General features: G+C 41.2%; 1 protein-coding gene across 5 annotated transcripts in view; it reads right to left on the bottom strand.

The window, feature by feature from the left end:
* The window catches only part of FRMD3 (FERM domain containing 3), a 274,804-nt gene that overhangs the window by 161,453 nt on the left and 90,404 nt on the right, over nt 1-22,947 (bottom strand). The window contains exon 1 of one of the 5 annotated variants that reach the window (XM_036218186.1): nt 6,295-7,776. The exons of 3 other annotated variants lie outside the window; for them this stretch is intronic. In XM_036218186.1, coding sequence (XP_036074079.1) covers nt 6,295-6,393 — 99 coding nt within the window. In that variant the 5' untranslated portion in view covers nt 6,394-7,776. Of the gene's footprint in view, nt 1-3,867; nt 6,270-6,294; nt 7,777-22,947 lie in introns of those variants that run through there. One more of the 5 variants, XM_036218187.1, reaches the window with a different exon arrangement.

The raw sequence follows: 22,947 nt of genomic DNA, 5'->3' as shown, positions 1-22,947 counted from the left end.
TCTTAAGTATTTCCAGCCTTTAAATTCCTCAATAGACCAAAAAACATCTGTTTCCTAATCTAGTGGAAAAAAACTTCATTGCTAAATAGTAGTCAGCATCCCTAAGCATGAAATTCATTGCCATTTTCCCAGGCAAAAACAAACACATATATTAACCCTTCCTCCCTCATTATCTGCAGATGCAACCAGCTGTAAATGCCACTATAATAAGGGAGCTTTGCATTCAAACGGAGAATAGAATGCTTCACTTTCCTTGAAGTCACCAGGCCAGTATGAATACCCGAGCGCTGGTATCTACTCTTTATAAACATTCAATGAAGAAGAAATGAAACATGTTGGAGTAAATATAATATATTTTTAGCCACTGACCTAGTGCAAGATAAAGAACATGAGCTCCAAAGCTGGACAGACTCATGTTCAAATCCGATCCTCAGAAAATTCAAGCCAGGAATAAGATGCAGCCCATCTTCTCCGTTCAAATCTCCCCAGGCATAAATGGAAGCACTGTGTGCTCTCTGTGAAGTATCCTTCAAAAATCATGTGCCCTTTGGCTCAGCATAAGTGAAGTTAGTTTTCACTGTACCAAAGTCAACACAGCCTTAGAAAGCTGTGTATTTGGAACACACCGACCCAAACTGGAGGTCGTTAAGAACCATTAACACCAGGTTCTTAAAGTCATATGCCAAAAAACAACAGGCTAGAAATCTGCTTCAGTGTTACTGTAAGATGTTGTTGAGCCTGCTGTTGACTACATCTCCCATTATTTGTGCAGTCCCAGAGAGGAACTAAGCACTGAGAAATCTTTACCTTCCATAGTAACCAGTGAATTTTTTCTCTCCTGGTTAGAGTATTTTCTTTTTCAAGTTGCCTTCCAGGAAGCTCACAAATGCACAGCCCGCCCACAACTGTGCAAGTCATACAGACTGCAAGCTTGCATTCGGCTTCTCCCATTGCTCTTGACATTTCATTTATCCTAATTCTTACTTTGCATTTTGCTTAATATTTTTATCCTAGTATCACTTGTTAGCCAGCTCAAATCCTCTATACAATATGTTCAATATGAATTAACAAGACACTACTGGCCAGCACCAGCTGCGTCAAAGAGGTCTCACCTGGAGGGTATGCCCCAAAGGACACCAGAAGGGGCCTGTCCGTTCCTACCACAACCTCATGTCAGATGCATGATAGTTAACCAGTCAAAATTCATCCATTTAGCAAAACTACTTTCTTCTATTCTTGGGAGACATGTAAATATCCTTGGGAAGGATGCCTCGCTATTTATCCTTGCAAAGAAATTTATTATGATTCTGTCTAACCATGCATAGCACAGCACAGGTGTGGGCTTAGGAAAAGAGAAAACACAAAGATAATTAAGTTTGATGAAAGATTCAAGGAATGTTTGGGGATCAAGAATATTTGGATAGTGGGGAATTGCTTTTCTGGGACAAGTGAACTCGTAGTCTACAGGGCTTTTTGATACAGGAGAGAGTAGGAAGGGGCTAAGATGCATATACCTACTTCAGAATTTGGTATAAACATCAAACTTAAGGCTGAAAACCTGTGGTAAAGGGCTTCATGCTTATAGTAACTAGAACTTCACAGCATCTCAGAGTTCACAAGGAGCTCTTTGTAGACATTATCTCATTTAACCCTCTAAGTTTCCATTATTCTCCTTATTACATAAATATAAGAACTGTGGCTCAGAGAGATTAGTAGCTTGCCAAGGGCACACAACTTATTTAGTGGCAAAGGGTAGAGAATACAGGTCCTTCCCACCAGAAAATGGCTCATATGACATAACCACTTGGTCCCAACAGAGCCCAACCTGCAGGAATGTCCAGAGAAGGGCATCCCACTGTGAGAGACCTGACCTCACCATGATATCCATAGAGCCCAATGACTTCATTCCAGGTAGCCTGCCTTAGGTAACCCTAAATACAGCTCTCTGGGCAAAACCATAATCCACACTTGAAAATAAAAATGCCTGTCTTCCACAGCCAAGATCCACACCAAAAACAAAAACAAAAAACAAAAAACAAAAAAAAAACCAAAAAAAAACAAAAACACCTGCCAAGTAGGAAAGTCCTTTTCTGGTACTTTGCACCAATTGTTCTTCATTTACTTGTATACAGGAAAGCATTTCTGGGGCATTTGAGGAGGAGGTGTTAAATTTACTGGATTCTAAATGTTCTAATTTATTTATAATCAAGAATATGTGAAAGGGGAGGAAAATAAACCCTGAACAGTGAATTACACCTTCCTCCCCACATACATAATGTCAACCCCAAGCCCACCTCACAGACAGCAGATCATGGCTCTAATGAAATGAGATCAGGGCAGCTGCCCTCCTGTCTGGCCTGGGCCCTGTGGGGCAGGCCTCGAGGCCCTGAGGTGGTACCTGCGCTCTATGGGCTGAGGTCCGTGCCCACACTAGCTAACATCTAAACCAAGCAGAGAGGAACCCCAACCCAAAGAGACCAGATAGGCAACCAGGCCTAGGACCAAGCTAAGCTAGATGACACACAGGCCCAGGGCACCAAAATGACTGGGTGAGATCCACCAAGGGAGCGGAGTCTGCTGTCGGCATTGGCAGTGACACAGGCTAGGCTGCTAGTGAGAACTTGGACCTCGGGAAGTCAGAGAGTCAGGCCAGAGCAGGCAGACAGTTCCCCAAAGAGGGCAAAGGGCACCCAATGGCAATTGAGGAGACCAGGGTGTGGCAGAGGCCACAGATCCCAGCAACACTGTGGTGCAGAACAGGAGCTTCTAGACTGGCAGGTAGAAGTCAAGGTGTCAAACCCTAATGCTGCCACATTCTGGCTTGTCCTCACTGTGCCCAAGTTCCTTAACCTAGAAATCAGATGTAAGTTACCTGCTTCACAGGATTGCTGTGAGCATTAAACAAGATATTATTTATTAAAATGTCAGTACATTATCTGGTGCATGGTAGGTACTCAATAAATACTTCTTTTTCTTTGAAGACTCTACTGGAAGTAGCAAATCCTCAGTGCCTAACCTACATACAACCTGCAAATGTGGTTTTGGGTTTTTTTGTTTTTTGTTTTTTAGTCTGAATACCTAGAAGTTGGTTCTTGAGTATATATAAGAGGCTGATTTCAATGTTACTTGCCCTGAAGACTTCACACATTTCTAATCTTCCTATAGATATATAGGAATATACTTCTCTGAAGATATATACTCTTCTCTAAGAGAGTATGTCACATACCTAAAAATTAACGTCAGCAAGGCATATCCACCTCTGCCATAGTCTCCACTACTCCCTACTATCTTGTCCCTGGCCTGATGTGAACATTTATGCTACCTGGCCCTGTAGCCATCCAAGTTTGTAATCTTTGCTCTTTAGCCAAGAATCAAAGCAAGTGAAAGACAGAGGCCCAGGCATATGAGAGGTGAAGAGCAACAGCTCATATGGCCTGCCCCCAAACCCTATCATAGACAGTCACGATTCCATAACGGCCACCCTAACACTGAGATTGGCTATGTTCCTGGGCAGCAGAGCCAAATGCAGCAGAGCAGCTCTAAGTCCTCAGGTGGCACCAGACAAATGGAAACCTTGGAAAAACAGGAAGGGAAAGGAGTTGCTGCAGCAACCTTTTGGGGTGGGCAATCCAAGCAGCGATTCAGTTATCAGTCCCACCTCCCAAGTCCCACTGAACCTCAAAACAGAAACAATGGCACAGGTAAATTAAGGCACATGAGCCACTCTCCAATCCGCTACGGAAGGTTTCCGAGGGGAAAAGATACTTGAAATCTAATCGGATTTTCAAGCTTCCATTTTGCTTTGGCCAAGATGAGTGAAGCTATCCAAACCTCGAAAGCACCTAGTGTCCACAAATTCCCAATTACCTTGACAGCAGTGAAGCGAGTTGTGACCAAAGGTTTCTTCTTGGGATTTCTTGCAGCTCTACTGACACGGCTGGAAGAAGCGAAGGCTGACATACCCTGATGGCAGATCCAGCCTGCATTAGAGATTCCCAGGTCTCCTACAGTCTGTGGTCTTGCTCAGCTCATAGCAGTGAAGAAGCCAAAGGGACCTTGGATCTTACATTAAACATGGCTATGTTGAAGAGTGGTAGATAGATAATATTGACTGAGGGGATGTGCTAGGGGTCCCATCAAATGCGTTCAGGGCCTAGGGATCATATTCAAAATATTTAACAACAGGGACAGTAAAGCGGCACTGCCAAATCAGAACGATCCCACCAGCCAGCAGCCCCTTGGAGAAATTAGTAATATTATCCACACTTTGTGGTTTTGAAAACCAAGTACACACATAGCAAATCACTCTATAAACGTCCATCCAGCCTGTTGAGAGGCCTGGCCGCTGCCGCCGGGAAGACAGAATGAGGCCAGCCAACGGCTATAAAACATCTTTTAGAAGAGGGACATCTGGTCTGGCTCCCGGATCATGGAAGTTTCCCGGCTGAACTCTGGAGTTATGGAGTTTATTGGTTTTGTATGACAGGCCATATTTCCATGGCATCATAATGCCATCAAATTGTAGGGCGGGGCTTTAGAAATCAAACCCAAACATGGTGAGGTTCCCTGCTGCCTAGTGATAGAGCTGCGTCCAGAACACAGGCCCCTGGCTTCCACTCTAGGACTCCTGCTCAGGCCCTGCTGACCTCGTGACCTCCATGACATTGCGTACTGTTTGCTAACCTCAGCTTCGTTGAGGTGAAAACAGGTGCAGGCATAACTCAGTCCTAAAACCATTTTTGTTGGTGCAAATTATAACCAGGCAAAAGACTTTATCTCAGAAGCTTTTATATGATGATTCAAGAATTCAGGACTGGACTGGCAGGGGTATGGAAGGGCAGTGATGGGATACTAATATATTCCTAAAATGACCAAATCAAGGCCTCATACCCTTTAGAGGATAAATATACTCTCATCTTGATCTGGGCTGTTCTCTGAAGATAGTGCACTGGAAGCATTTATTGTATACATTTCATGCCACAATAAAAAATTTCTAAAAAGCAAAGCCGTAATATGTTTATTCTTCACAGTGAATGCCTCTCTAAAAAGCCCAAGCTAAAATTTAAAGAGATTCACAAAAGCACACAGAAAGGAAAATATCCAAAGCTGATGCAACCCAACTGACAATTTTTTTTTTTAAAGCTGAAGCAAGTAAATTTTACGGCAAAGCCTGAAATCCCTGCTCCACCTCCAGGCATGTGGTCTGTGTGCGTATGTGCACACACAAACACACATGCGCGCATGCACACACACACATGCAGTTTCAGCTCCTCAGACACAGTCTGCTGCATGCCCGTAGCCTTTCTCCTGGATATATTGTGACAGGCACTAAGCTAATGAGATCCCAACTGTCACCTTCAGTTTTCACATTTGTTTTTCATATTTTCTTCCCATTGCCCAAGAGGCTGTTATAGGCAAAATGCATATCCTCCTCCTGTTTGGAACAGCAAGATCCCCACACAGCAGCCTAGAACAAAGACCTTCAGTTCCCCAAAAGGAAGGACTGGGACTCCAGGGGCACGGCAGAGCCAGGGTCTCAGTGGCTACTGGGCAAGGTATTGATCAGCAGAGACTGCTACTGCAGAGACCTGTCCATCATCATGAGCAGGAGAAAAAAAATTAAGAAACTGCCTCTCTAGAAAACACCATACTAGAAATCAAGCGCCAGAGACAACAGGGACATCTGAATGCTCGCAAGGTGAGATAATTCAAAGTCGAAGCAGTGTAAAAAAGATACCGTTTCAAATTAGGGGTGGGATGATCTCTTCGAATGGATAAAACGTAGGAAACGAGACTTTAATGAATGCCCATTTAATAGGTACCCATACATGAACTATGGTATGTATAGAAGCTCTGTGGCATAAACAATCCATTGCCGAATTATCCTCAAGTCAAAAAGCACAAGTCCCCTAAGCTATAAGCAATTTGTTTGCTTGTTTTCATGACTACACACACACACACACACACACACACACACACACACACACACACACAGAGTCAGTGGAATTTTTCATCAAGGACTGTTTTAAACACTGGAAGGAAACAGGCTACTTCGATGATTACCTGGAAGGGGTTGGAGTGGATTAAGGGAGGTCCTTTGTGGGTTTCCCTATTTTCCATAATATGCATGTATTTATCAGAAAAGGTAGTTTTTGAACTTCTTTTAAGAGCAACAGAAGAAAATGTTAAATGCCCAGGTGCACACATATACACGCGCACAAACATGCTCGGCTCACACATACACATACTGCTTCCATCGCATCCTTGTATTAATGGGGAACAATGATTACCCACCTGGGGGAGTGTCTGAAACAGTGCAGGGTGGCAGAACCACCACAGGGTGTAGGCTGCTGCCAGACAGCCCGACGGAGTGCCTGGCAGGAATGCTGACATGAACTTTTCACAGAAAGACCCGCAGCTAGCTTCTAATGGGATGTGCTGTGAAATCAGGTTGAAGGTTTAACCAGGCAGGAGAGTGAAGTGGCAGCTGGCAGATGAGGTGAGAAGAGCTAGCCATTCCCCTGCTGAATATGAGTCTTCCACAGGGTCCATCCCACAAAATCGCACTCACATCAGGTTGGCCCCTCCCCTGCCCTTCACTTTGACAGCCTGTCAGGGTGTCTGTACATTATTAACTACTTCAGATCCCCAGTGAATTCTTGGTGGTTTGTGAGATTAAAGGGAAGAACTAATTCCACTTCCCATAAAAACCTTACGTCCTGGGACTTGACTCCTCTTAACAAGATGTCACCGAGGGAGATGGGAGCACTGAAGACCCTTGGCCCCTCTCCTCTGAGCTCTGAGCACTTTCCAGCAGCTGTGCTAATGGGGGAACAAAGGGCTGGCCTTCCTCCACTGGTTCTGTTCTGGCTAACTGGCCCTGCGACGAGATAAGTTGTCTACATCAACATCCTCCTACATGATATGGGAGGTGTCAGAAATCTGGAACAAAATATCTACTCAAAATTTGTTTGCTCAGTTTCTACTGGTTCAGGTTCAGTAGCTAAATTTATTGATCCACTTGTTAACTAATTCTTAAGATTCGTTTGAAGCATGAAATTATATTTCTAAGTTTTTTGAAGTTCCATTTGATTATTTCTGAATAGACTCTTACTTTTTTCAGACTTGTTATCTTTTTCTCTAAAAACTGGAAAGTTAGATATTACTTCTCAGGGTTAGAGCTACTTGAATTTTTTGACCTGAGCTTAAGTATATTTGTGAAAGACTTATCATCTAGAATTTTACTCACCTTAAATCTTAGATCTTAAATCTAAGTTCTCAGAATTAGGTTCATCAAAATAGTTGCAAGACCTACTTAGGAAACTAATTTAACCCAATCCAATACACACATGTTTTATTAGTTTCTGATCTACTAAAGAGTAAGAATATGTCTAATCTTTATTATATTCTCGAAAACATACCGATAAACAGATTCTTGGAATCAGGGAAACATCTAATGTAAAAATGTATTAATAAATCCTAGCTATATTGAGCACTTGAATGTGGCTAGTGACACTGAGGAACTAAATATTTAATTTTAATTAATTTTAATTTTGAAACAAGTGACTCAGTTACTGGAAAAAAAGTTTATGTTTATATGGAACAGCCTAGGTATGTAAATCTACTTTTTAACTCTAAATTTTGTAAGTCTAAATATAGATCAGATATATCTGCTGAAAATTTAGTACTCAAGTGGAGATGTAAAATACACATAGAATTTCCAAGACTTAGTACGAAGAAAAAGAACAGAATCTGAATCATTGTTACCATTCTGTATCGAAATGAAAATATTTTATATTTGATTAAATAATAAATAATTAAAAATTAATTTCACCTGTTTCTCTTTATTGTTAATGTGGTTACTAGAAAAATTTTAATTATATAGGTGGTCAATGTTATACACTTGTTGGACGGCATTGTTCTAGCTAGTTATGTATGGTGTATCCGTTTATTGTCTCCATATATTAACATGTCTTTTGTAGCTATTGTAGGATAGCCATGTTCCCATATTCTTTTCTCCCTATCTCTAACTATTAAACAGACATGTGAACCATGACTGACTGCTACCGTAAGAAGCAAAGGTTATTCTACCATTGAAAGTGGGCAGTAGTAACTGCCAGTCATTCCAGGCCCTGCCATATGACCTGGCTCCTGGGCTGGGAATAAATACACAGCAGAAGGCAATAGCATTGCTACAGGGAACTCGAAGAGTTACACCCACATTAGTATTTATAAAGAAGGTCATTGAGTGTGACACATGAAGAAAACATCCGGTCTTACTTTGAATCATAAAAAAGTCTGGAGCACAGGTGGGAACTAAAGTTTATTATAGACCAAATCAACTATCAATATTTCCCCCTTAATCCCAGTTATTTAGAAAATTCACAATGTTATTCTTTTCCCATCCATCTGAAAGGTGGCTGACATCATCAGTTATGTCTACTTCATTTCCTGGAGTCTCATTACACAGGATGATATACCAGAAGATTATACAACCCATCAGCCACCATTCAAGCAGTTCAGAGGGCATTTATGCCTGTTTATTCATTTTCACAAATGTTTTGTAGGGCCCACCCTGTGCCAGGCTCTGTTCTTGGTACTGGAGTGACACAGCGGAGAACAAGGAAAATAAAGGTTGTTGGCACCCAGACTGTCTCCGCATCTTTTTATGATTTCACAGAATTCTAACTATAATTTCCCAGCAGTAAGAAAGACACATTAGCTTTTTAAATTATTATGCAATGTTTGAAATATGCAAGAAGATATTTTTAAAAATGCAATGAACAATCCTGCACCCATCCCTACTGAATCCCAGCCCCTACTTCCCCCCACCATGGACCCCATGGAATTACTGTTTATTATGTCTGTGCATGTCTTTATACTTTTACTACATATTCATGTATCCCCAAGCAATATGTGGTTTGACGTGTCTTAAAATTGCACATACATAAAATGTGTTTTAAATATTAGATGTTTTTACATAAAGTTGAAATAAATAACTATCTTTGACAACACTAAAAACCTCAAGAATTTGCCAGTTTGCAGACAGAAAAATAAATTTTCTTTTAAGTCACCATCCAAGTCACATATAAATGAGTATAAATTTAAATATTACATATTTAAATATTACATATAATTATATATGTTCATATACACAGCATACAGAGTTACAGCAAGAATAATAGTTCAGTGTATTCGATAATCATTAAAAATTTTGAATGGGCAAATTGTAAATCACTAACATATGTGCTTTTCACTTCTAAAATAAACTTTGAATTAGAATTTTTGAATGGTACAAAACATACAAAAGGGTTTACAGTGAAAAGCCTCCTCTTGCCCGTGCTCTTGCCCCAGCCTCCCAGGAAGCCTCCCCACAGGTAACTGGTTTCATTTGTTATGTATATATCCAGATATATTCCACATAAAGGAGCAATCATGCATACGTTCCTCTCTTTTACACAAATGGTAGCAACTTGCTATCTTCATTTAACCGTATATCTCTGAGATCTTTTCATACTGGTGCATATGGAGCTGCCCTGTTCTTTTTCATGGTCATATCTATTGTATAGACGTGCCATACTTGATTTAGCCTCTCTGCCATTGACTGAGAGGTAGTGTCAAATCCTTTGAAACACACAGTGCTGCTCTGAATACTCCCATATATATGGAATTTCACAATGTTGAAGCATATCCACAACAAATTCCTAGAAATGGAACTATTAAGAGTATATGTATATACCATATATACATATGTATGCACATATATAAATATACACATATATGTAATATTTTGATGGATAATACAAAAGTATCCTTCATAGAGGTTACACACTTTAACTGCCACTAGCCACATATGAGAGCATGTTTTTTGCCTTGCCCCCTTGCCAATATAATGTACCCTGTGTTCTGTTAATCAAGCTAAGTGATAAATGGTATCTCACTGAAATAATTTATGTGTTTCAGCACTTTTAAAATTCTCCTTTTTAAAAGAAATAAGCACAATTTAAAACAATACAAGCCAAGGGATATAAGAAGCCTAATGAATGGCACATTGAGTTTGTTAAGAGGAAGGTGCTATAAAATTCAAGGCATAGCACTACTCTATAAAAGGATATATTAGGTTCATATAAGCAGTAAAGACAAATATCTAATTACAGTATTGCCCCACCTCATATAATAAACTAAATCAAAAAGTTAACACATGTATAAGCTTTATAAAATCTCATAGAAGGAGAACCACCCAGAAGTTGTCTAAAGTTCAGCTACTCAGAAATACCAATATTATACATGAGAGTCTGCTATATGCTATCTGACTTTCCTGGACTTAACTAGTAAAAAACATAGGTGAAATATAAATTGAAGGTAAAAGAAAGTGGTTCTTCCAATGTCACATGAACCCTCATTGACCCCATGAATGTCCCGTTCTTCAGATCGACAATGGACATGGAGTTAGGTCACTTGGGTTCTGAACCAAGGTTTGGCTACTGGCTCATTGAGTGAACTCAGTCAAGTTGTTTGACCCCTGTGACCTCCAGCTCCTCATCTATTAAAATGAAAGGACTGAAGTGGGTCCTTCTTTGAGGTTCCTAGGGGGGAAAAATGCAACCGTGATGGTCATCTTTATGAAAGGTACTCCTGATGTTACTGATTAATGATGAGTGGCTTTTCTAAGAATAAATATATACAGAGGCTTTCACTTACCTTCATTTTAACATACATGTGCTGGATGCACAGCTGCAGCTTAGGGCTGGTCAGTAACTACTGAAACCAAAGAACAGAGATTTCTATGTGCATTAAGTAAGGGCACTGTGACCCAAAATCTGTCCAAGGAGTCAACTGACAGGGGTGTCTGTTCTATCACATACCATGACCAAGAAGATGAGCAAATATATTCTGAAATTTGGAGTCAATGAGCTCAATGAGGATTAAAATCAATGGTGTGTGGAATTCGCTCAACTCAAGACCCTTACAATGATACTGGTTATTTCACTTCTGTCACACCTGCCATAAGGCCAAAGAGACAGATTTCACTAAATGCGATTCCAAGTCATCAGCTGTGAAGCCTGTAATGAGATGATGGGTCCTGAGGATTTCCAGGAAGGGTACTATCCACAAAAATGCAAAGCGAAGCAACTAAGAAAACACAAAGACCATAACTAATGAGCTTAAAATCCAGCAGAGTGGAAAAGTTAGCAGAAAATATCCAAAATCAAGATGTGGTCATGACCTTGAGGGCATTATGCTAAGTGAAATAAGTCAGAAAAAGACAAATACTGTATGATCTCACTTATATGTGGAATCTAAAAACATCAAACTCATGGAAACAAAGTAGAATGGCCTTTGCCAGGGGCTGGGTGTGGGGAAAATGGGAGATATAGGTAAAAGAATACAAACTTCCAGTTATAAGATGACTAAGTATCAGAAATCTACTGTACAGCCTGGTGAATACAGTTAATAATACTTTATTATGTACTTGGAAGTTGCTGCGAGAGTAAAACTTTAATGTTCTCACCACCGCCACAACGACATGGTAATTCCATGCATTAAAGGAGGTGTTAACTAACCTTATTGTGGTAAACATTTCACAATATATACACATATCAAATCGTCACGTGTGTGCCTTAAACTTACAGTGTTATATGTCAATTATATCTCAAAAGAGCTAGGAGGCAAAAATACAGTCGTGACGGTTGTCTTTATCAAATACAGAAATTCCATATGTCAAAAAAACAAACGCTAGATGAAACAAGAAACTCTGGGGAGAGGGGAACTAAGAACACAAAACTGAAGACCTAAATTGGAAGAAATGTGGTCAGCTGGCCAAGATCCTTTTTTCATTTGTGAATTAATTATTGATTCCTTTAATAAATGTTTACTATTCTAGATATTGTTATACCCAGCTACCTTTCTGCTGCTACCATCAAGTTATTTCACTGTTCATTGGCTGACCCCCACACAACAGAGTGAACGGAGGGAAAAGTTAAACTCCTGGCAGTTGATCTTACCCAGGTAAGTTGCAATAATAAAAGGCTGTGTGACATAATCCAAAAGGAAAGGAAAGGAAAAAAGTCTTGTGGCAAATCTACAGAATTTATTTATTCATCATTTAAGAGCCTGCACATCTATTAACCCAAATTCACCTCAAAGTTCTGGCCTCTTAATCCTGGCCTTTGACATTCCAGCAGCGAGTTAAGCCTGTCTGTTTGTTCATTCCCTGTCTCCTGAGCCTGGGCCTCCTGAACCCTGAGCACTCCCAGGTGTCCACATGCAGACACATCTGGTATCCTGACTCATGCTCTAAGACTCACCCTTAATTTCAGCCAAATTCATGCAGGCTCCAGCTCATTTCATGCTGATGGCATCTGGCACATGCCTCGAATCCTTACTTCTGCCCTGAGGCTTCCCCAAGACCACAGCGACTACTGAGATGTGTAGGCCTGTGCACATGCATAGCACACAAATGCAGAAGAGTTAATCCGCCCAGAGCCCACACTAGACCAGTGGAGGAGAGAAGCCAACAGTAAATGCTGCTCCTGCCTCCTGTCATCCGAGGCTGACAATCTGAAGCCTCCTCAGAAGATCCGAAGAAGTGAGTGCCCATTGCCCACAGCAGTGACCTCCACAATGTGTCTGTCTTAGTGTGGTCTGGCTACCATGACAAAAAATCGTAGCCTGGGTGGCTTAAACAATAAGAATTTATTTTCTCACAGTTTTGGAGGCTGGAAGTCTAAGATCGAGGTGCCAACAGGGTTGGTGTCAGGTAAGGGCCCTCTCCCTGGGTTGCAGATGGCCACCTCCTCTCTGTGTTCTCACATGACCTTTCTTCACTACTCTCAAGGAGAGAGGAAGGGAGAAAGAAAAGGAGAGCATGCTCTCTGGTGTCTCTCTTACAAGGACACTAATCCTGTTGGATCAAGGCCTCACCCTTATGATCTCATTCAACTTTAATTACTTCCCTAGAGCCATTATCTCCACATGCCACCACATTGGGGGTTACAGTTTAAATCTATGAATATGTGGGGAACACATTCAGTTCATAACAGCATCTTTATCCTGGCTCTCCTCTTGTCCTGCCTTAGTCTCCCTACTCTCTCATTCTGGCTCCCTGGGATTGCCTCCCAAATAAATCACCTGTACATAAACCCTTTTCTCAGGCTCTTCTTTTAAGACCCAGCTAAGATGCCATGTCACCTGACACCACACTTGATCTCACCTGGACAGATGCTTTCTGCCAGTCCTAGTACTAACTGCCCTCATAGACTGATCTTCTGTTCCTGCCCCCTCCCAATTTAACCCAACCCATCACCTAGGCTCTAAGTCAGCCACTGAGTTTTTCATTTATTCAACAAATAAATTTATGGGGTTCTTATTACAGGTGAGGATCCTAATGCAAAATGCCCACAGATCTCAGGCAGTTCATGCATGAGTGATGGAGGCCAAGCGAGAGCCAAGATCCTCTAGTATCATATGTCCGGTGTTGCCAAGTCTCATTCTTTTCATTAAAAAGGGACTCACGGCTATTATGCAAAGTTTCCCAATTTTTAAATGTTGGTAATAAATGTAAATCTATTCATCATACTGCACAGATCACACCATCATCTTAAAGCTTTCAGTTCGAAATATCTGTACAAAATGCTGGGAAGGCAGCGGGAAATAAACACAGACTCTGAGCTCTAGGAGTCTAGAGAAAGAGACAGCCAAAGTGAAAAGCAATTACCATAGAGTGTGACGAGGGCACTGATGGGGTGTGGTAGGTAGAACAATACACCCCAGAGATATCCATGTTCTCATCCCCAGAACTTGTGAATATTTTAGGTTACATGGCCAAGGGAAACTAAGGGTGCAAATGTAAGTAAGTCTATTAATTAGCTGACCTTGAGATGGGGAGCTTATCTTAGATTATCCGAGTTGGTCCAGTGTAATCACAGGATCCACAGATATGGAAGGAGGCAGAGATAGTCAGAGTCAGAAATATATTTGAAATGCTGGCTTTGAAGATGGAGGAAAGGACCACAAGCCAAGGAATGCAGGAGAACTCTAGAAGCTGAAAAATATAAGTAAACAGAGTCTCTCCTAGAGCTTCCAGAAGAAACATAGCCCTATTGACACCTGGAGTTTTAGCCCATTTAGCCCAACTGACACCCATTTGAGACTTCTGAGCTCCAGAATTATAAAATAATTGATTTGTTTCAAGCCACTAATTTTATGATAATTTGTTACAAAGGCAATTAAAAAACTAATTAGTATGTAGGGTAAACCATGATGCCAGGAGACATACCTAGTCTTAAGGTACAAGAGTTATCAGGGAAAGCTTCCCAGAGAAGAAGACATTGGGCTGAGTCCAAAAGGATTACACAAACTATTTGAGGGTCGTAGTTCCAAGGAGTAGAAGCGGCATACGTAGAGGCCCTATGGGATCCATTCAGGGAAGTTCAAGGCATTTAAAAATAGTAAGATTATAGATTCTGTTAACCAAATTCTCGATTTTTTTTGGCAATTTCTCAAACAATTCTCTTAAGAATTCTATTAGCCAAGTCCCTTCATTTTACAGATAATAAATAAGAGAACTGGAGAGGTTAAGAGACCTCAAAATGTTACATAGTTCTGAGTTTCACTGCCTTCATTTGTGAACTAAGCAATTTAGATTAGGTGAACCATATGTCTATTCATGACTATTTAGCAGATGAGCTCAGGTTTAAAAGAAATATAACATTTCTGTATTTTCGTCACATAAATCTGGCTCTGGTCCTCATACCTTTGAGATGGAAGGACATTCAATCTGTTATCACTAGTGCATACACATGTCCTCTACTCTGGCAAGGGTTTTGCCAAGGTCCTGGGGTCTCTGAAGCCTCAATGTTTACTGAAAATGCCCCTGTGGTTTTATCGGTCAGGTCACTGGTCCTCAGTGGTTACAGCTCAGATGTCCATTGTCCCAGCCAGCATCTCATATCCAGTGGTTTCAGTACTCTTTGGCAATGATGGGAGCCCATGTCTCCAGGTCCAATCTCGATAGGATCATCATGATGCCATCTCTTCAATACTTCGCCTCCCAATAACCTTGTTCCCTAGTAACCCCTTCCCAGGCTTCAGGAATTTCCTTTCTTTCACTCTTTCATGAATCTCAAAAGCATACTCCCTCATCTCTATCCATCGAGAACACTTGGAGAGATCCCTTTCTAGAGCTTCAACTTTCACAGAAGAAAGGAAAAGCTGCACTCTTCCAGTAGTTTCGGCTTCCTCCCTAATTAGATCATAGAGAAGAGCAGGTGATGGAGGAAGACCATATGTTTACTAATTAACATCCCAATGAACTATCCTGGCATACTTATGTTCAGAAAAGGGGATCATGATTTTTTGTGAATATATAACTCAGTAGGGGAAACAACTACTTGAGCACTCATGGCTATAAAATTGCCTCTATTGTCAAGAAACACCTCCAAAACAAAAATAGTCTCTCAGTATCATATAGTCCAAACACATGGTTATGTTTGCTTGGTGGTTGGCAGGGTCATGTAAATATTCTATACTTGTAAGATTGTGTGAAAACATGGTGCCACACTGTTCTGGGGATTCTCTGACAGCAAAGGAAATGAAAGCAATGAAAACCAGAATAGGGATTCAGAAGCCAGTCAGCAAGCACCATGCTCAGAATATGTATTCTGCTCAAGATGTTAACCTAAAACACTGAAATATTCAGAATTCTTATTGGTAATAATAAACAATACAGTGGTTTCTCCATGAATGAATGAATGAATGAATGAATGGTCCATTTGCCACTCTGCTTTTGTCAAGGAAATTCATTCCAGCCAAAAAGAAAATGCTCTGCCCCACCACCCCAGGGAAGACTCATTCAGAATCAGTGGGACATTATTTACAAAACAGCTCACATTTGATAGAATACTTTCCTGCCACCCGCCTCATAGAAAAATCAGGCCGTTGCCCCTAGGTAGCCAAAGTGCCCATCTGAATTTTTGCTCTTCGCCAGACAGGGCAAGAAGAGGACATGCCATCTGATGTGCAGACACCTCTGCCTGGCCACCATGTCCTCTTCCTACTTCCCCAGCCCCACTGCATCTCTCCTTGTCTCAAGATTTCTCAGCACCTCCTTTGATCCCCGGTGTATCTGTCCAAGTGCCCAGCTCTGACTGCCCACACCCTATAGGTGACTTTTCATTATTCACTGGCAATCAAGGCTATCAAACTTTCTCTCATCATCACACTTTCCAGAGCAGCCAGCACTCTTTGCACTTCAGATTGGACCATTACCATTGTTACTGCTGAGGACAACCCTCATGAATTATTCAACAGCTTCTTTATCTGTGCTGGCAAGGAATGGCTGTTCTGACCAAAGGCTGCACTGTCATCCAGTCATCAATTTCTGGATTCTCAACAGACCAGGCCGTTGCCTCCAGATCTAAGCCCAAATCCTCAGTCCCATCTGCCGATTCAGAAACCAGCAATTTCTCCCACGTGGGGCCAGCTGGGTTTTAGCTCTTGCTCTGCCATATTAGCTGGTAGAGGGGAGATGATCTCACAGGTCATTGTCACACCTCCCCACTCCGAGATCAAATCCTCTCACTCTCCCAAGAGGTTTGAGAGCTTAATGGTCAGCATTTCCTGGGGACAGAAGGCTCTCAGAAAGCAGACCAAGCTACCCCAACACACCAGGACCTGATCAAAACTCATGGGACTAATCTTTGTCAGAGAGGCTATCCAATGGTGGACAGCTCTTTCTGATTGACACCATGCTCCAGTGTTGTGGGTCTCCATTCCCTCTGAAAAGCTCTCTCCCACTTAGACATCAAAAGTTATCAAAAATTAATGAGGTGCCTTAGAAAGGGGATCAGTGGCTCCTGGGGAGTCTATTAAGTTTGACTTGCATTTCGTTATTTTCATATGCTTTCTTTTTCAATCTCACCAACAACTTTGCAAGGTTGATAGGGTAAGATAAAGATCTGACAGATGAGGAAACTGTGAAGAACTTGCCAGGAGTACACAGAAAGTCCGTGACAACTGATCATCCTGACCCGTTTCATGTTCTTCCTGAAACTCCAATATCTCCTTCCTCCCTTCCTCCCTTCCTTCTTTCCTTCTTCCCTTCTTCTCTAGTGTAGACACCACACAAATCCTCCTCCAGAGTATAGAAAAACACTAGGCCTTTTTGCTTGATTTTTTTGTTTTACATTTTTCCAATATTCTGTAAATTTATGACACTCTGTGTGCCTAAACTCCTTTTGCAAAAAAAACAGTTTGCACATAAGTCACAGAAATAAAGGTGACATTAAGATAACAGAGGATCTAACAATGACACCGGTCTACAAGCTGTACCCTGGCAGCCGGCTGCCTTGGCTAAACTGAAATTGTATCTCTCAGCTTTAAAGTCAGCAGGTGGTAGGGAAGAAAGTATTAGAAACTAAGGCCAAAGTTCCATCTAATCAATTAGAGGTGTATTCAACTAATTTAAAAATAATTTTTTTAATTCTAAAATGTCTTAATCATGGGCTTCAAGCTAACCAACAACATAACTCTCAATTAGGCTCTTGAGATAAATCATGAAATGCCTTAGAGAGTCCCACTGTTTAGACCATTCTGGGACTTTCTATAACAGTTACCACGTTGGAAATCCCTCATCTCATTCACAGCCACCAACTTCTGTGCCTCGGGCAGCAAGCAGGTTTCTCAATGACCTGTAACAGGAGGACAGCAAGTGTCCAGTCCCAGGGGCAAACAAAAGGGAACAAAACAGGAGACCAGCAGAGCTAGCCAGACCCTGTTTAGTCAACCTGGCGATTAGTGACGTTTCATGCAATTACCGAGGGATCCCTGAGGGGTGCAGAACGCCCATCTATGAAATTATCACAACCAAAGATGTGGGTTTGATTTTTCTGCATTTTATTTAACAATTTCCATGTTGGTTTGGGCCAAATACCTCAAAAAGACATTACACTGGCAACAAAGACTGCCTATTAGGGTATATACTGGTTTGCCAAGCCTTCCATCAAAAGCACTACTGATTGTGTGGCTTGGACAACAGACATTTATTGTCTCACAGTTCTGGAGGCTAGAAGTTCAAGATCAAAGTGTCGACGGGGGTGGTTTCTTCTGAAACCTCTCTCTGGTTTATAGATGGCTGTCCACTCCCTGGGTCTTCACATGGTCTTTCCTCTGGACGCGTCTATGTCCTAACCTCCATTTCTTATAAGGACACCAGTTGTGTTAGATAAGGGCCCATCCATATAACCTCATTTTACCTTAGTCATCCCTTTAAAGGCTCTATATCTCCAAATACAGTCACATTCTGAGGTACTGGGGGCTAGGACCTCAACATAAGAATTTTAGGAGGACACAATTCTGCTTATAACAGGATGGAAAAACTCACTTCGAATTTTTGCTCTGCACAGAAAGGCTATGACACTGAGTTCTACAATCCTGCTGGGCCCAAAGCACTAGGACTCTAGGTCACATTTGTTTGCTACTTGTTTCTGAAAAAGGAATTTCAGTATGTTCATTAAGGAAAATAGTGGGTTTATACATCATGTACTGAGCATTTACCTAAACAGATGCTTCATCTCACCTGGCCACTCTGAGAGCCAACCTTTCTAGGTATCCTAGTTCGTAGAAAGATTGCAAAGGAAACACGCACCAGCTAGTATGGACCAAAAGTGAGAGCCTGAAACAGTCTGGAGGTGTGTCATTTCCAAACAGCCCTCTGTCATGTCGCACTTCAAAGGGGATTCCCTGTGAACAATTCTAACATCTCTCTACATACATAGGTGTGCATGTGTACAAGGCATAAGAGAGATTAACTACAAAAGGCCCAGTTGTTCAGCGAGTAAGGCAAAGATGGTGAGTATCTGTGATAATGTGTAAAATGGAAGAATCTGCACCATCCAAAAAATGCTGGTACTGATGAAGTAAACATGGGGGCTGGAAAAGTCATATTCCAATTGCTGCGTGGCAAGGCTTGACCTACCTTGTCCCTCCTTGCTAAGTGGTAATGAATAAATACCTGGAACTAGGTCTGACAGAGAAATTGAAAGACTGGCATTTGATATCCAGGTTCTTAATGAGCAAAATAATCTCTAATTTGTTAATCCTTTAAGAAGTCACCAAACCATGACATGAAGATCTCAGAAAATAAAGCATTAGTGATACAAAGATTTCTTTCAAAAGTTGTGGAGAAAATTTCAGGCGTCATCCAGACCAAAAGATGTTACCTGGCCAATTTAAAAAAAACTATATCTCAATCTTGACCTCAGCAGGAAGTCCAATGGTTGACTCCCTGCTGTCTGTGCTTGGTCAGGAAACAAACCACCTTCAGAACTATTTTTATCACAGGGACCTGGATAAATTCTAGTCCGAGAGGGAAAGATAATAAAACAGAGAGTTCTGATGGTTTCTCAAAGGCCATTAAGCAGAATATAAAGATTCCTCCAAGATACCTGTCAGAAGCTCTCTAAAAGAGGCCCTCTGGAATTTCACACCTCCTTCTAATTTGTTTCAGCAAAAATAATGCAGAACATTGTACAGATGTCCATGACATACAACACGATAAATAAAAGTATACCTGAATTGATTACATTTTAATAGATCAACACATACTTTTGAAACCTGTACAAGCAAATCTCCTTTAGCCTTGCCAAGACATGATGAACTTGTTAGACCAGCAATTCCCAAGCTTTTTGGCACCAGGGACCAGTGCTCCTATGAGAATCTAATGCCTGATGATCTGAGGTGGAGCCAAGGCAGTGGTGCTAGAGCTGGGGAGCAGCTGCAAATACTTATGAAGCTTCGCTTGCTCACTGGCTGCTCACCTCCTGCTGTGCAGCCTGGTTCCTAACAGGCCACGGATCAGTATGGGTCAACGGCCTGGGGGCTGGGGACCCCAGTCATGATCAGCCAGCACACTAGAGCACCACCATCTTGTCTTCTTTCTCTGGGAGCTTGATTACTACACTCCAATCTTTCTTCAGTTTAAATAGGGCACTATTTAATCACAGAGATCTTACAGCCACCAAAATCCTATTTTCTGATTATTACCTCAGTAAACATTTTGATGGTCTTCTAAAAGATTGACAAACATGAGTTGCTTTTAATCATTCAAGACCTGTTGGATAGTAAGATGTAAGTTTTACCGTGAGACAATACCAGATAGATCTCAGTTTCAACTATCATTAGAAAAAAAAAAAAATCTAAAACTTTAGGAATAGAGACATCAGCCAAACAAAAACAACCAATTCTAACCTCATTGTCAGTAATGAGTCTTGTTAGACACCAGGTTAAAATTACACTTTTAACCTTTGCATAGAGCTTAGGCCATTTGGTTAAATGTAGTTTTGTGATCATTTCCATAAGAAATTGTAATATAGGTTTTATAATCATCTGAAATCATTTCTAAAAGAAATTGAAAGACAATCCCAAAACAGTCCATTTCCCCACTTTATTTCCATATGAAAACAGACTAAAGTCTTCTATTTATGTGTCTTTTCCAGAACTATCATCCATTAAAAACGATAACAACCACCAGAAGTTTCTTTCTTAAGTTACATTAAATGAATCCTTGCTATACTGGAGAGAAAAAACAAACCAAAAATTTTAGGTGGACAGAGTTTAGAACCAACAGTTCTGGAAGCACGTGCCACACAGAGGAGTGGAGTGAAGTAAACAGAGTTGGTCCAAACATTAGGTTCTGAAAAGGTTTGTGTCTTATCTTTATTAACCATGAGGAATGATTTAGACTTGGGACCTGGACAAGTCAAGTCCTGCTGGATTTAGTTCCCAGTGCTAAAACCAGCTCCACAAATTCCTATTGTCTCAGATTCCTCAGAGAATTTGAAGCTTGGTAAATTGTCTCCACCCTTCCCAATAGTAAGATTAGTAAACTTATCTGCAGAAAACTTTGGGTAATTAACAGAATAAATAAACATGGCAATTGCTCACCAGAGTTTCCTGACCTTTGCCCCAGCTCTGGGTCAAGGGCAGGAGGAGGTACCTGACAACACAGGACATGGGAGGTGAGCAGGGAGAGACAGAGAAGTTCCTCTTTAGCGACAAGCCCATGACAGCAACCGAGCAACCAAATAAAGGCCCTAGTTTTGACTGTCAGGCCCACCTGGAAGCCCAGACACCACAGTGATTGAATGAGTATTATATCTAAACCCTGAAAAAAGACATTAGCACTTGAGATGCCCAGAGCCAAGAGGCAGCCACCGCTAAGCTAATTCAGGCATGCCACACAAATATGTTGTATAAATGTCCAACTGCATAGAAAGTATTCAAAAGAGGTTAAACTAAAATGTGACAAGATATGGCTGTCAGCACGGATGAGGAATCACACTAACTGGAGAGACAGTCCATCACCAAACGAATCAAAGCCACCTAAGTCAGAAACAGAGGCAAAGACAAACATTAAAGCTCCAGTTTACCCAGAGCAACTGGGGACAGAATCTCATCTCTACAGCTGGTAAACAGCAGTTCATTGCCAAGAGTTAATTAAGTATTATTTGGGTCGCTCCAAAGGAGCGCAACTGTGGCAAAACCAGTCCAGTGGAGACTCAATCACAATACCCTCTCGTTAAGGTCAGTTCTAAGAAAGTCAGCATGTTTCTTGGATAATCACTAGATGGTATATACACTACAAGTCAATGTACTTAAGTATTTCACCCTTGCCTTGAAGAATTTGAATTTCCAGAGGCCAAAAGAGCAAAGGCAAACTAGAGAGTAACCAGAGCAGCGAGGAAGTGCCTGCTGAAAGGAAGGAGCCATATCTTATTCATGAAGCTATCTATCACTTACGAAGGAGAAATTTAAAACTAAATAACTGCACTGTCTGAAAGTCTTTGATAAAGATAAAAATGCATAAACCACCCCGACTGAAAGTATGAAGTTAAATAAGAGCAAGAATATCCTTTTTACCAAAACGTAAATAAATACAAACAAACAAACAAAAAATAAGATTAAGTTAGGGGAGAGAGAGTGATGACTGAATTCAAAGTTAAGATGGAAATTAGAAACCAGTGGTTGTCAGGTAAAAACGCCCCATGGTTATACATAATTAAAACTCAAACGGCCAGCGCCTCCTCACCCACAGGGATGTCTTGGAAAACTAAGATGGGGGTGGAGAGAAAGCCTGGGTGAGCAATAATGAGTTATAAGGGCCACAATGAGTCATCGTGGGGCCACCAGCTCTCAAATTTGGATGCACACTGGAATCCTCTGGAGCTTTGCAAAAGCAGAGATTCCCAGAAACCTCTGGGGATAGGACTGGGCATCTGTACTTTTTAAAGTGCAGCTGGTCCAGGATGTTAAAACCACTAAAATTCATTAAGAGGAGCTATGAGCTCAATATCACTTCAGATTTTCCAGGAAAAATGGATGCAGCAAATTCAAAAGATTTTTTTTTTCTAAAAACAAACCTCCATTCATAGTTCTCGCTCCACCAGAGCACATTTAGCAAAGCCCAGGGAAGATTCTGGATCCCACCTTACTGCACTTCTCATTAGAGAGGGAACAACGGGGTCTCACATTGAACTTAGGGTTGATCTGGGCTTCCATTATGACCCTGCCATGTCCTATATAAGTTCCCCAACTTTTCTGGGCCTCAGTTTCCTCAGTTGTTTCCTGGGTCGTTTTGAGATGGAAGTAAAGGAATATACATAAATCACCTTACATGGTGACTGCAGGACTCTAATAATCCTTCATTTGTTCTTTCATTTGAGAAACTATGCTACTACCTGAGAGTTGATTTTTTTAGGTGCAAAAAGACCCTTGCCAGTGACAACCCGGCTCTCCAAGCCTGTGCCATACCAACATATGCCTAGCACCGAGGGAGGTGCTAACTTTCGGTGTCCCAGGAGGGTTTGAATTCATGAATAGAACACACAGATTGATCTGGTAGGATTTGATATGATGGTTTTTGGTCTCCAAGATCTTTCATAGTGCCTT

This window comes from Rousettus aegyptiacus, unplaced genomic scaffold (assembly GCF_014176215.1).
Source record: "Rousettus aegyptiacus isolate mRouAeg1 unplaced genomic scaffold, mRouAeg1.p scaffold_m13_p_3, whole genome shotgun sequence".
NCBI lineage: Eukaryota > Metazoa > Chordata > Mammalia > Chiroptera > Pteropodidae > Rousettus > Rousettus aegyptiacus.
Note: the sequence above shows the minus strand (reverse complement) of the source record. Positions and strands in the feature narration are given on the sequence as shown.